Source organism: Mus caroli, chromosome 1, assembly GCF_900094665.2.
Source record: "Mus caroli chromosome 1, CAROLI_EIJ_v1.1, whole genome shotgun sequence".
NCBI lineage: Eukaryota > Metazoa > Chordata > Mammalia > Rodentia > Muridae > Mus > Mus caroli.
In genome coordinates this window covers 122,292,571-122,304,775 of record NC_034570.1, presented here as the reverse complement: position 1 = coordinate 122,304,775, position 12,205 = coordinate 122,292,571, and the positions used below count along the sequence as shown (strand labels likewise).

General features: G+C 43.9%; 2 protein-coding genes across 9 annotated transcripts in view; one reads left to right on the top strand and one right to left on the bottom strand.

Annotated features, from left to right (window-relative positions):
- Positions 1-2,082: 2,082 nt before the first annotated feature.
- On the bottom strand, positions 2,083-6,785 carry Yod1 (YOD1 deubiquitinase). The gene is made up of 2 exons (XM_021165618.1): positions 6,310-6,785; positions 2,083-5,425 (listed from the first exon to the last, which is right to left on the bottom strand). Exons 1-2 carry the CDS (start codon positions 6,635-6,637, stop codon positions 4,722-4,724), a joined length of 1,032 nt encoding a protein of 343 aa, XP_021021277.1. The 5' UTR covers positions 6,638-6,785; the 3' UTR covers positions 2,083-4,721.
- Positions 6,786-8,101: 1,316 nt separating this feature from the next.
- The window catches only part of Pfkfb2 (6-phosphofructo-2-kinase/fructose-2,6-biphosphatase 2), a 38,962-nt gene continuing 34,858 nt past the window's right edge, over positions 8,102-12,205 (top strand). For 4 of the 8 annotated variants that reach the window (XM_029474235.1, XM_029474238.1, XM_029474219.1 and 1 more), the window contains exons 1-2: positions 8,275-8,385; positions 9,603-9,713. In XM_029474235.1, the coding sequence (XP_029330095.1) occupies positions 9,623-9,713 (91 nt within the window). In that variant the 5' untranslated portion in view covers positions 8,275-8,385; positions 9,603-9,622. Of the gene's footprint in view, positions 8,225-8,274; positions 8,386-8,628; positions 8,734-9,602; positions 9,724-12,205 lie in introns of those variants that run through there. The other 4 variants (XM_029474228.1, XM_021165600.2, XM_021165579.2 and 1 more) reach the window with 4 other exon arrangements.

Sequence of the window (12,205 nt, the reverse complement as noted above, 5' to 3'; positions counted from 1 at the left end):
CTTGCTGGCAAATGACAAAGGAACATTCTGGAAACAGCACTAAGAACACATTTTCATATGTCAGGAAAGAACTCTTTCTGTTTGGCCCCCTCTTATACTTTTGAAATTATGTTCTGAGCTCTGTATTTCAGGCTTTATTGATGATTTTCTTATTTAAGGAACCAGAGTTCCTTCTACTGTGCTAGTACAGCCACAATAAGACTATTTTTCATTCTGAACCTTTTGACAAAGGCATTCTTAAAGAAAACAAATAATTTGGTACAAACGCATTTCCTGTGGCACCTTGAATGGCACAAACGTGAACAGGCAACCCCTGTCCTTTAAGTAACTGATGGGTTACACTCAACTAAACATTCTATATGCATTCTGGAGCCAAGCCACATCAGCTTGGTAGAAATCCTCAGCCTCCTTACCTATAACTTAACCACGTCATTCATTCACTATACTTAAATTACTAATTACAGGTTCATGTGTTTCAAAGCTTGTGTTCATGGCCGTATACATCTCCTTTTCAGTAGTACCCATGCTTTTCACTTGAAAATGCCATGGGAAGGATAACACCCTACCTTAAATCAAATGAATTTAGACACAAACACTTCATAATTCAGTAAACATAATACTTTGTTTTCCAAATAAAATAGTCAAAGCACTGTAAACAAAATGTTAGCTAATTTTTGAAGAAAAACAAAACCACAAAACAACAACAAAAACCAAAACCTTTCCCACAACCATTCATTGAGTTGGATGTGCTGCACATTACAACAGGCACTAAGAAACCATCCCGGGGTGGAATGCAGATTGCTAAGCACTTACCCTAGCAGCAAAAAGCCCTGGTTCGATGCTTAGCATGAGTAACAAACTAGCTTATTCAAATAAAGTGTTCCTTTAGATTTGCAAACACTGCTTGCATATCTTACTCAAAAATCAATTTCTTCCAAAATAAGCTTGCTTAAAATGAATGAAAGGTTTGATGAATGGATTCTTTAGAGATCACATTACAGAAGTAATATTCCTTATGTTAGGACATAGACCATGGTCCTAACAGTGAGTGAAATTAGACTGTATCATAAGATACATAAATACTGATGGCAATAGCAGATGAGAGCCACTGGCTAGCAGCTGGCTTGGGGTTATATCCTTACTGCCCTCAAGATCTTCTAGAGAGCTATGTAAACTTTTATTCTCTAATTTTTAAAGTGCTGCAAATGAGCCAGGCGTGGTGGCACACGCCTTTAATCCCAGCACTCGGGAGGCAGAGGCAGGCAGATTTCTGAGTTCGAGGCCAGCCTGGTCTACAGAGTGAATTCCAGGACAGCCAGGGCTATACAGAGAAACCCTGCCTCAAAAAAAAAAAAAAATAAATAAATAAAATAAAAAAATAAATAAATAAAAAAAATGCTGCAAATGATGTTCCAACACATGAAAAATGTAAATTTTAATATATGTAAATTTCAGAAGGCCACCCGATTTTTAAATATATAACGTGTGTGGATCATTGCTGCTTAATTTCACATACATCCTACTGTAATTTTTCCACAAAGACAGAAAATTCACCTAGGGCAGCTTGAAGGGAGGAAGCTAGGCAGACAAGTAAGTTAGGCAGGAGCAGTTAGGCGCATACCTGGGCAGGGAAATAATGTTAATTTGGGATTCTGATTTTTCTGGGACTTGAACTCAATAGAGTATTCAAATGGCATTAATGGTATCAGTTCCTAACAACAAGGTTAGGTTGGCCAGTAACCCCTTGCCTATGACTTCATTCATGGAGAGCTTTAAGAAATCAACCATGAATCACTAGCAAAAGATGTAGTAGCATCTAGATGCCTTCATGTGGTGTCATATCACAAAATTCCCAGGGACATTAATTTTGACTACTGCTGTGACTAGGGTATCTTTATAAAAACACACTGAATCTTTAATCCAAAAGAGTGGGGGGTACTGGGGAAATGGGGTCAAAGCATAATTTTTATTCTACCACTAATGTAAATTGACTCATTTTAATTAAAAATAATTCTTGTAGGACAGGCAAAAACTGGACAGAAAGGGTTTCATTAGGACATAGGTTTTCTTTTTGTTTTTTTGTTTTTTTAGCTTTGCTGCAACTAAATTCACAGATGTTTTCAAAAATCTAAAAATGAGTTTCCTCACAATTTCAAGAGCTTAATACATACAGGAAAAAATATAAAACAAATCTTTTAAATTCTATGAGGCTTAACAGCTTGTATTTGGAATGAACAGAAATTAATAATTAAATAATTTGCATATAATGCTTCACCTGGAATGTTTCACAACAAAAACACTACTCTCAAACCAGTTCTCATATCAGCAAATGATTAAAATGTCTTTTTGAAAGCCATTTTACTATCAAGTGTCTACCTGACAAACCAAGCAAAAGATAAAAATAGAATAAGAAACAATCCCCTAAATAAATACTAAACAAGACATACAAATAACACTTAGAACAAAGACTTGATTTTTAAGATACCAGTGCTCATTCTATTTCTTTACGTTTACTAAACAAATCCTCTGTACATTATATAGACTCAATTTTTAAGTGACAGGAGTTTATTTTCAAAAAATAGAACATGCCTGACACATTATAAGTTATTCAATAAATACTTGTTGCATGAACAAACTTGGATCCAAATTTTTAGAAATATTGAATTTGGATGCTCAAGTGGTAAAGGAAGGTAAGCTTTATAAATACGATGCATAACCCAATGTTACAGTTTTAATGTACAGCTTTAAATTAAATATTTTACAGAGAAAACAAAAGAGATTTAAAAAATCTAACCCAGAGGACAGGTCTGAAGAGACTTTTGTGACAGTCATTACATGTCATGACCTCCAAGTGCCCGGCATCCTAGCTCACTAGAACTATCTTTAAGGCTCAGTTCAAAAAAGAAAAACATTTTCAACTTATATGAATATAATAATGCCATTGCCTGACTGGCTATGTGCACAAAGGGCATTCAAGAAAAGTCATCTGGCCAGGTATGGTGGCCCCTACTTGTAATCTCAACACTCAGAAGGCAGAGGCAGAAGGATCACTTTGAGTTGGAGGAGCCTGGTTTATATAACAAATTCCAGGCCAGCAAGAAACACACAGGGAGACTTTGTCTCAACACAAGAGAGAATCTCATTTGATGATCGAAGCATACTTTGTGAATTGTTCAATGTCCTTAAAGGAACTTTCTAAATTGTTCACTTTAATATTCCTTAATTGACATGGTCACGATTACCATGTAAAAGGCTAAGGGTTGACTTTGATTTTAAAACACTTGCTAAGAAGAATCATGGAAAGATGTTAAGTGCTTTAAAGCACATTGGTGTAAATGGTTCTCTGAGATATTTAATAAATAAGATCAAGATAACAAAACTTCACAACATTATGCCTCTATACACTGTATGACAGATATACAACAAATTATAACTTAGCATCCCTGATCTTTAGAAGAATTAAGAGGTAGAAAACTTTACCTGGAAGATTCTATAGTGAAGCTAAGTTTTGAGAGCAAGTGCCTTGAGGATCAATCCATCAAGCAAATGGCTACATACCTGACACTAGGTAGCAATATTCTGAGAGAGCTGTATAAGGCAAGGATTTTAAAACTTTGTATATTTTCTAAGTGAAACAAACCAAATCAATTATTTAAAAACTGAAAGTCAAAGATCACAGATGAACAAAGTACTAACTTGCAGAAATGTGAAATATCCAAAAGATCATAGTGGATCTATGAATACTGTTCTCTACAGAAAAGAGTTTCAGGAAACCAAAATATACCATTGACACTTTAGAGGAAGACTTGTTAGTAAGAAGTGCTTTGAGCTGAAGAGCTGAGGAAATCAAATCCCTCCAGAAAAATTTGTATGTATGTAAAAAAAAAAAAAGCAAAAGAACTAAACACTCAAAATTTCAAGATACTTCTTGAATTTTAAACTAAATTAGCAATTAAAAAGGCATATCCTGCTTCATTGAAAAAAAATTACCTAATGTGACAAATACCAATACATGAATTGCATTAAAACAAGAGGCCAACAGTCTTTTAAAGCTTCAGGAAGCTGCTTCAGGCACCTTTCCCCCTTATACATTCTACTTTTATACACTAGAAATCGCAACAGGACCATATTAATCCCTGTTTTAGATAACATTCTCAAGGGACATACTTCTCCCTGTAAAATTGCTTTTAATATACTTGTAAGTAGTTAGATACACTTATAAAGTCTACCAAATTGCAATATAAAAAGTTTTGACAATTCTGAGTATCTTCATTTGATGAATCAATTCAGAATTTAGAAACTACTAACTCATTCAAAGTTATTAAAAGGAATCAACTACTGGAGACATTGTGGTATATGTCCAGTGGCCCTCCACAAGGCTTTCCACATTACCTAAAATATGATGTTTTCTTCTATAAGCTAAAGCCGCTAGGTGCTGGTTTATAATACAATCCAGTCTTCGGGTTAGCATCCGAAGTGGCCAAAACCACCTATTCCGACACCCCAGTAGAAAGAGGGCATGCCACTAGTGTAGACACACATCTGTAAACTTGCACACTGATTTTAATCTTAACAAGGAATTTCAGTGTCAGTCATACTAGTTTAGGATAAAAGGATGGTCCGAGCATTGTGTTCTATTCTGTAGGGTTATGAATAGCTTATTGGAAAACCCAGAGCCTTCTGGATCTGTGAGGTAGTAGGCTCCCACTCTTATGAACAGATCACACCTCTCCAAAGTTGGTATGGCCTGTCTCCCTGGCATGGTCCCTTGCTTCTGCTTGTCCGGTTAGGCCCTTCTGACACACCATGCATCTCAGGGTGAAGCGGTTTACATCAGTGAATTGTCTCTTTCTTCTAGCTTCATCAGCTAATTCCAGTGCTTGTACAAGAACAATATCATCATTTGAGGAGAAAATGGTCAGAGGAGGGGTATCTGGGTCAGGGAAGTTACGCTGAAGCGGATCGTAGTGAATGCCATCGTAGATAAGCAGAACTCTTTTGGTATATCCTGCATCTTCCCCAAAACGATCAATTCTGACTGTCTGTGTATCTACTACACATATTTCACATTGGTAAAACTTAGACAGGATTGAGATCTCGATTGCTCCCCCCCACGTATCATCCCTTCTGATCCAATCACAGTAGTCTTCGTTTGTCTTTCCCAGTATCGCCTCACTATACAAGTCTGGATCACTTGCTACAATTTGTGCTATGAGTCGTCTCATCTCAGGGGCACAAGCTGGATTCAAGACTCCTCCTTCAACGACATAGTACACACTGGTAAAGAGGCAAGAGTTGTCTGCTGGGACTGCGGTTCTGGTAAGCACAGGCAGAGTTTCCCTGACATAACTAGGAGCACCATGTTTTGAAAACGCAGGTGAAGCTTTTGGTCTGGTTTGGTCTTCTTCAACAATCAGCATGTCACCTGTCAAAAATAAAACAAATCCAGAACTGCAGAGAAATTATAGATCGGGTGTTTATTAGCCAACTCAGTAAATTAGAAAGCAAAGGAGTTAAAAGTATAAAGCGGGTTACCAAGGAGAACACAACTTTGTAAACAAGAGGCCAGTAACTCTCTAAGTTTGCTTGTGTTTAGTTCACAGTGTCTTCAGAAAGAGGCAAACAGAACAAAATGCTCCGCGCTGCGTTTCAACTTAAAAACCAAATCTTTCAGATGTTCTCCACAGACTAGGTAGGTCACTGGGGTGTTCTTTGCACTTCGCATGCCTATACCATCTGACAGTTCGATTCGAGGGGCCTTGCCACAAAATGGAAAAAGCTTTGAATGGTCAACACTGACGTTCAAGTTCTAAAACTGGGAACAAGTAACTGCTGTTGGTTAATTCTACAGCAATAAACACAACGTCCAAGTGTGTATATATATATATATATATATATATATATATATATNTATATATATATATATATATATATATATATATATGACACAAACTAAAAAGAAATTAACACACAGGGAAAACGAATTAAGACAAAAAATTGGTATCTCAACCACTGACCTGCTGATAGGGATAGGGAAAAAGAACCGTCCGGTCAGGGAACAAGGGTCCTGCTGTCCTTTGGGAAAGCAGAGGAAACGAATGACCTGGAAGCAGGCTTGGGGAACAGGGGACTTCAAGACTCCAGCCTTGTCTCTAAATCACAAGTAAAGGACTTGACACCTGCCTCGGCCTTCCCGGAGTTCTGGTCCTTGAAGCCCCTAGCTGTCACATAGGCACTCTGCCTTACTGGCTTCACTCTTCTCCCCTCCACGTCCTCCAAGACTTCCCCGGCCCCGGCCGGTGCCCGTACCTGACTGGATGGGCAGGTCCCCAAGAGTGATGTCCCGGTCGCTGAGATCCAGGCACTCGGGCGGGTAGCCGACGAGGATTCGCTGACTGCCCGGAGCGATGCCGGTGATAGCGGCGATTTGGCCCTGCAGCTCCCGTAAGCGGGTCCGGCTGGAAAGACCCTGCAAAACGTGGGTGCCACCCTTGGCCTTGCAGCGGAGCCGCCACATAGTGTCGGCCGGCCGGCCTCCTGCGGGGCCAGCCTTGGTCCCAGCCTCAGCCTGGGGGACAGCGCCGGAGTAACCAGCGGGGGGGACCCCAAAATGGCCGCCTTTTGCGCCTCCAAACATCGCGAGAGGTGGCCGCTGGGGCGCTTCTCGCGACACCTCGGTGGGGGGGAACTCGGCCTCGGCTCTTCCAAAAAAACCGGCGCGGGCTCTTAGAGTGGCAAGGGCGGCCGCGGGTGAGGGCGGGGGGTCGGCCAGCTCTCCCGAGCGCTCGGGTGAGGCGAGCTCCGCGTCGGCAGCATTTATGCTCCAGGGAGGAGGGCGGGGAAGGAGTTCCCAAGTCTAGCAGAGCAGAATGTCACCTTGCAGGGAGGTAGCCAATGATGAAAGCAGCCTCTCAAACACCAGGCAGAGCCGACTCATCCCCGGGAAGGTAAACAAATGCCAAGAGAGGTCAGAGGACCCGCCAAACAGTCACGCCGCTGGCGGGGTTCGTGGCTGCGCCGAACTGATTCATTGAGGCCAAGTGGACGGGACGAGCGGGGAGTCCCGTGAGACGAACTTGAAAGCGTCCATCTGCCACCTCAGAAAGACTGTATGAGGTCAGCAGCCGTGCCCGGGGCGATCGCCTCACTCCCGCGGTTGGTGGCAGGGCTCAAGAGGACTCACTCTTGGTCATCCGGATTCCAGTCCGATTCCTGGTATCCCAATAGGAAGACACTTCATCATGGCAACGCAGTCCTCGTGGTGGCCGAGAGACAGAAGACAGACGGGCAGAGAGGAGACCTGACCAGATAGCTAGCCAGTTTCCAACTCTGTAGCCCGGGAGCCCGAGACTGCCTTGATCGTAGTTCTAAAGGTGTGCAGTAAACGCCGAATAATGACAGTTTGTAGCACGCTGGAACACGCCGGGGGCTGTGAAACCCATACTTGGATTGTGTGGAAGATGACTTGACTCTCGGGTCAAGAAGGAAGGAGTGAAAACAGTTCTAGTGCCCCCCCTTCCCCCACCGTTTAGCCAAAGCAACAAACAAGTCCCCCTCCCCACTCTGGACTGTCAAGCACTGTCAGGTACCAATGGTGTGCAGGGGGAGTGACTTTGAAAAGTAGTTCTGGGAGATAAACCCCACTGGAACAGCCTCTACTGTGAATCAATTACAGCGAATCTGTCCCTCTGTACCCTCACACACACTTCTCCTCCTTGGCTCTTGCAGATGACCACAGATAATGTAGCCTGGGTCCAGGGATGGAGGGGGTAAATCAAGGAACGTGCTTTGGAGTCACCTGTCTGGTGAATGGGAAGCTCCTGGGTCCATAGGCTCCAAGGATGCTGACCAGAAGTTGTAGTTAGTTAGCTCTTGCCTTCTGGTAGCCAGCCAGGCATCTTTATAAGCCGACCTCAACCTCCCAGAACCTAGCCTAGCTGGAGATTCAGGAATGAAGGCGTTAAGCCTCACTTTTCACCAGTCACTCCCACGCAAGATGTCAGCCAAACAGATCTCGCGAGAATAAGGGAAGGAAAAAAAAAAAAGGGAAGGCTTTTAATTCACCCCGCCTCCAGCTCCATTTGTTTCCAGGCAACGATGCCACCAAGCTCCCCTGGGCCCGCTGCTTTGCGAGTTGACGGCCTTAGGCTGTCACAGGTCCTCCCAGACCCCAGGAGCCCGCCCCCTGCCCTGTAGGTGCTTCATTGGTCCAGCGTGCCTCCAGGTGAGGGCTGACGCCAGCGTGGGCGGGGCCAAGTACCCCACGTGACTCGCCCCAACCCCCGGAGCCCAGACTACTTCAGTCTGTCTGCCAGCTTTGGTACCCGGTGCTCCGGTGGCGACACCGGGTCTACAGCAGGGAGGACGAATAGGACAGGTCATAGGGTGAGCAGTAATTGAGCAGTCTGGACCGGGCTGGGGTGCTGCGCGGGCGCGGGGATGGTGCAGAGCGACGGTGCTTCGTGCTTTCGGGAAGTGTAGCTCCGGTGACGCTCCTGGGCGTGCAGCCCTTCAGGGACACTGAGCCGCAGCTGCGGAGTGAGGAATGGAGAATTGGCTCTGTCAGGCCAGGAGCCGTGCACGGGTTTTCTTTTTTCTTTCTTTCCTTTTTTTTTTTTTTTTTCCTTTTCAAATAGAATCTTTTGTCTTGAGCTCCTTGGCATCGGGGTTTGAGTAGTGAGTCCCAGTCCCTCTCACCCTAGTTGATATCAGGACCCAAGGCTTATTTTGCAGGTAACATTTCATAAGTCATTTACTTCCGCTGCGCCCTAGGGGATGGATAGGAAAGGGCAGGGAGGGTGGAGAACGTCAGAGAATGTAACATGCTAGGGCTATCTCAGCTCCACTACAGTTCTTCTTTCCTAGAGTGTGCTTTCACCCCGTCCCTCTCACCAGTTTCCAAATTCATTCTCATTCTCTCCCTTCTCTCCCTGTCCCCCTCTTCCCCTCCCTCTCCTTCCCTCTTCCCCTCTCCTTTTCCTCCTTCCCTCTCTCTCCTTCCCTCTCTCCCTCTCCTTCCCTCTTCCCCTCTCCTTTTTTCTCCTTCCCTCTCTCCTCCTTCCCTCTCTCCCTCTCCTTCCCTCCCTCCCTCTTCCTCCCCCCCCGCCCCCCTCCGTCCCCCGCCGAGACTGAGTTTTTTTCCTTTGGATTGGGGTTGCTTTCTTGATCAAGTGCACTTGATCTTTCCGCACCTCCAGCTCTTCTGATTCCCACCTCTGTTCTGTCTGTATTCTTAAACTTAGAATGTGAGGTCAAGAAACTTGAACAAGGTACTTTGGTTGGTTATCTTCATTTGTCAATTCTGTAAAATAAGACGAAGTAATCATGCTAGGAAAATCTGCTTTAAGATTATTGGAAGGCTTGCTGGGTTTGAGATGTATGAGTGTGAATCAAGTCAGCAAAGAACTGCAAAGTTGGAGTGCAGCTGTATAGGTGAGGAGTCAGGTTTGTGACTTATCCAAGAACAAGTGTTTGTGAAGTAGGAGCAAGGGGCTGGACCTGGATCTTGGTAGGGGCTTCTTCCTTTTGTCACACTAATCCTCTGCACCATTTTTAGGGATACCATCCTTCCCTTCCTTCTATTTTATTATCTCTTTTCCCAGGTGCCTCCTGAAGAACTACCATGTCTGAGAATAGTACATTTGCCCCGGAAGACTGCAACAGCAGCTATAAACCCCACGCCTCAAATCTGCGAAGGGCAGGGAAGAAATGCTGTGAGTTCTGGTAAAGAGTGACTGACTGCGGATCCCTCTTGGGATTTTTGTCCCAGAAATGTATTTGTATCCTACACTCTTTTTCTCTGTGGGGGTGGGGAGTAATTCTTTGCATGGCAGTTTATGTTTTATTTATTTTGCGTCTGGATCTCAGCACAGAACCCTGACTTGCTGGGGACTTGCAGTGTAACCCAGGCTGCCCTCTGACTCATCATGCAAGTTTCCTCTTATAACCTCTTGAGTACAGATGTGTGAGACACATGGCTTAGGACTTAAGACAGAGTCCACAGTGAGCAGTTCCCTGTCTCAAACTAGTAGGCTTAGTGTCCTTGGGACTTCTTGATGCTTTCATTAGTGATATGTGGGAGCTAGAGCAAGTTATTTTATACATAGGATGGCCAAGTGTCAAGGTACACAAGTAACCTGGGGCTGTCACTCCCTCAGTTCCTTTTATCTCTTGGACTGTGTTCTTGGAAGGCAACACTCATTGCATATATTGAAGGCAGAAGCCGGGCCTGTTGGTCCCCACCCATAATCTAAGCCCCGGTGAGGTGGAGGCAGAGGATAAGGGGTCCAAGGGTGTGCTTAACCACACATACTTAGTTCAGAATAAGCCTGGGTTACTTGAGACCTGTCTCAAAAAACAAACCCAAGTTGCAGGTGAGAGCATGCCCTTGTCCAGTTCCTCCCTGCCCTGAGGGGAATGAGCTCTGACATGTGACTCAGTGTCAGGTGCTTGAAGTTCTTGCAGGGTTAGCTTTGGGGTTTTGCAGATTCTTTCACACAAGCATTTTAATGTACAGGGATGGCAGAAATGGTGGCAGGGGAATCAAGCATCATTTCTTGTCCCCTGGACTCTACATCCCTAAGCAAGGCTGTATACTTCCCTAGAAGTCTGGGGCATTGGTCCTCAGAGGTTTCTGGAAACCTCAGGAGCCTTCTAGCACTCATCCTTCTGGAACCCCCCTGGTCAGTTCTCCCTTTATGGAGAAGTGCTTATGTGTATGCATAGGGAGAAGGAGGTGGTTAGCGTGAGAGCTGTCTGGTCAGTTATCTCAGAGCTGCATTATGGTGTCACGCTCTTTCTTGTTATTTCATGCTCTTTTTCTGGCGTCCATGAGGCATGTGCTGGATTGATGCAGTTAGAATACTGAGCTTGGCATATCTCTGTGGTTAGGGTCTCCTTTTCTTGCCAGGGCAAGAAGCTGCCACCTAAGGCAGACTGTCTCGTAAGTAAACTTACAGAATGATGCTTAATTATAGTCCCTTTGGTCCGACTTCCAGGGTTTGAATGGTGGTTTTGCTGTTTCCTAGCTATCCCTTGAGCAATTTACTTAACCTCTCTCTTCCTCAGTTTACCCTGTAAGGAAGCAAGCCTCCTTTCTCTGCCCTTTTACCTTCTCCTCTCCTTCCCTTCTTTCCTTTGACAGTGTCTCACTCTGTAACCCAGATCAGCATTAACTCGTCATTTTCTTGCCTTAGACCCAGAGGGCTAGGATTACAGGTGTACACTGTCACTCTTAACCTAGTTCACTCCATTATAAAGTGGAGACACTCTAGACTTCATAACAGAGTAAATTGTTCTCCCAGGAATGATGTAAGAAATAAATAAGTATATATAGACAAGTGCTGAGATGAATGTTGGACATAGCTGCTGTCATTTTTCACAAGTGACTCTTTGTATTTACGTTTGAAACATTACATATAAATAGACTTACCATTTAAATGCTATTAACATCTCCTAATTTAAGAGTCCTGTAAAGAGTCATCTTTTCAGTGTTCTGACCATTTATTCTGATCCGGTGTCTCCCTCTTAAAAGGAGTGTGCTCAGGTACTAGCTGTGTAGTCCAAAAGACAGCAAAGAAGGGTGGGAGTGGACTTCAGAAAGCTAGTTCATATCGTCAGTGCTTCTAGCTCTGCCTTGTTCTCAGCCAGCCACTCCTGCCTGCTTTCCTAATCCTTTCACAGCTCTTGGAGGGCTTTCAATCCCAGCATAATCTCTGCTCTCATCTCTGCTCTGGACTCTGGTGGGTTTTTGTTTTTTGTTTTTGTTTAGTCTCTACTCTTTTAAAACTGCTTTTTCTACCCAACTAAAGGACTCTGAGTTAGTTGTCATTTCTGTACTCAGTTTTTCTTATGTCATGGCTAGCCCATGAGATTGTGAGATCCTTAGAATACGGTGTGTTTTTCTCCGCTCTGCACAGAGACTTGGCAGTTTGATTCTTATAGACATCTTGTTCTCATCCATCTTACTAAGGAGAGCAGATTCATAGTAACCTATTCTGTTTTGCTGCTGTGTCTTTTTTTTTTTTTTTTTTTTAAAGAACCTCACTCAGGGTAGGTATCTTCTAAATTGATAAACCCAGCCTCACCCTGTTTGTATTGTGTGGAAAAGGTGCCCTGTTACAGACTCCCTGGTTGCCTGTGTTGCCCTGTTACAGACTCCCTGGTTGCCTGTGTTTCCCTGTTACAGACTCCCTGGTTGCCTGTG

What these genes read in the sequence shown, in the direction of transcription:
- Yod1 (XM_021165618.1), bottom strand. Translation starts at nt 6,637, where the DNA reads ATGTTTGGAGGCGCAAAAGGCGGCCATTTTGGGGTCCCCCCCGCTGGT. An exon ending in GGACCTGCCCATCCAGTCAG is followed by an intron (nt 5,426 to 6,309) that starts GTACGGGCACCG and finishes TATTTTTGACAG; the next exon opens with GTGACATGCTGATTGTTGAA.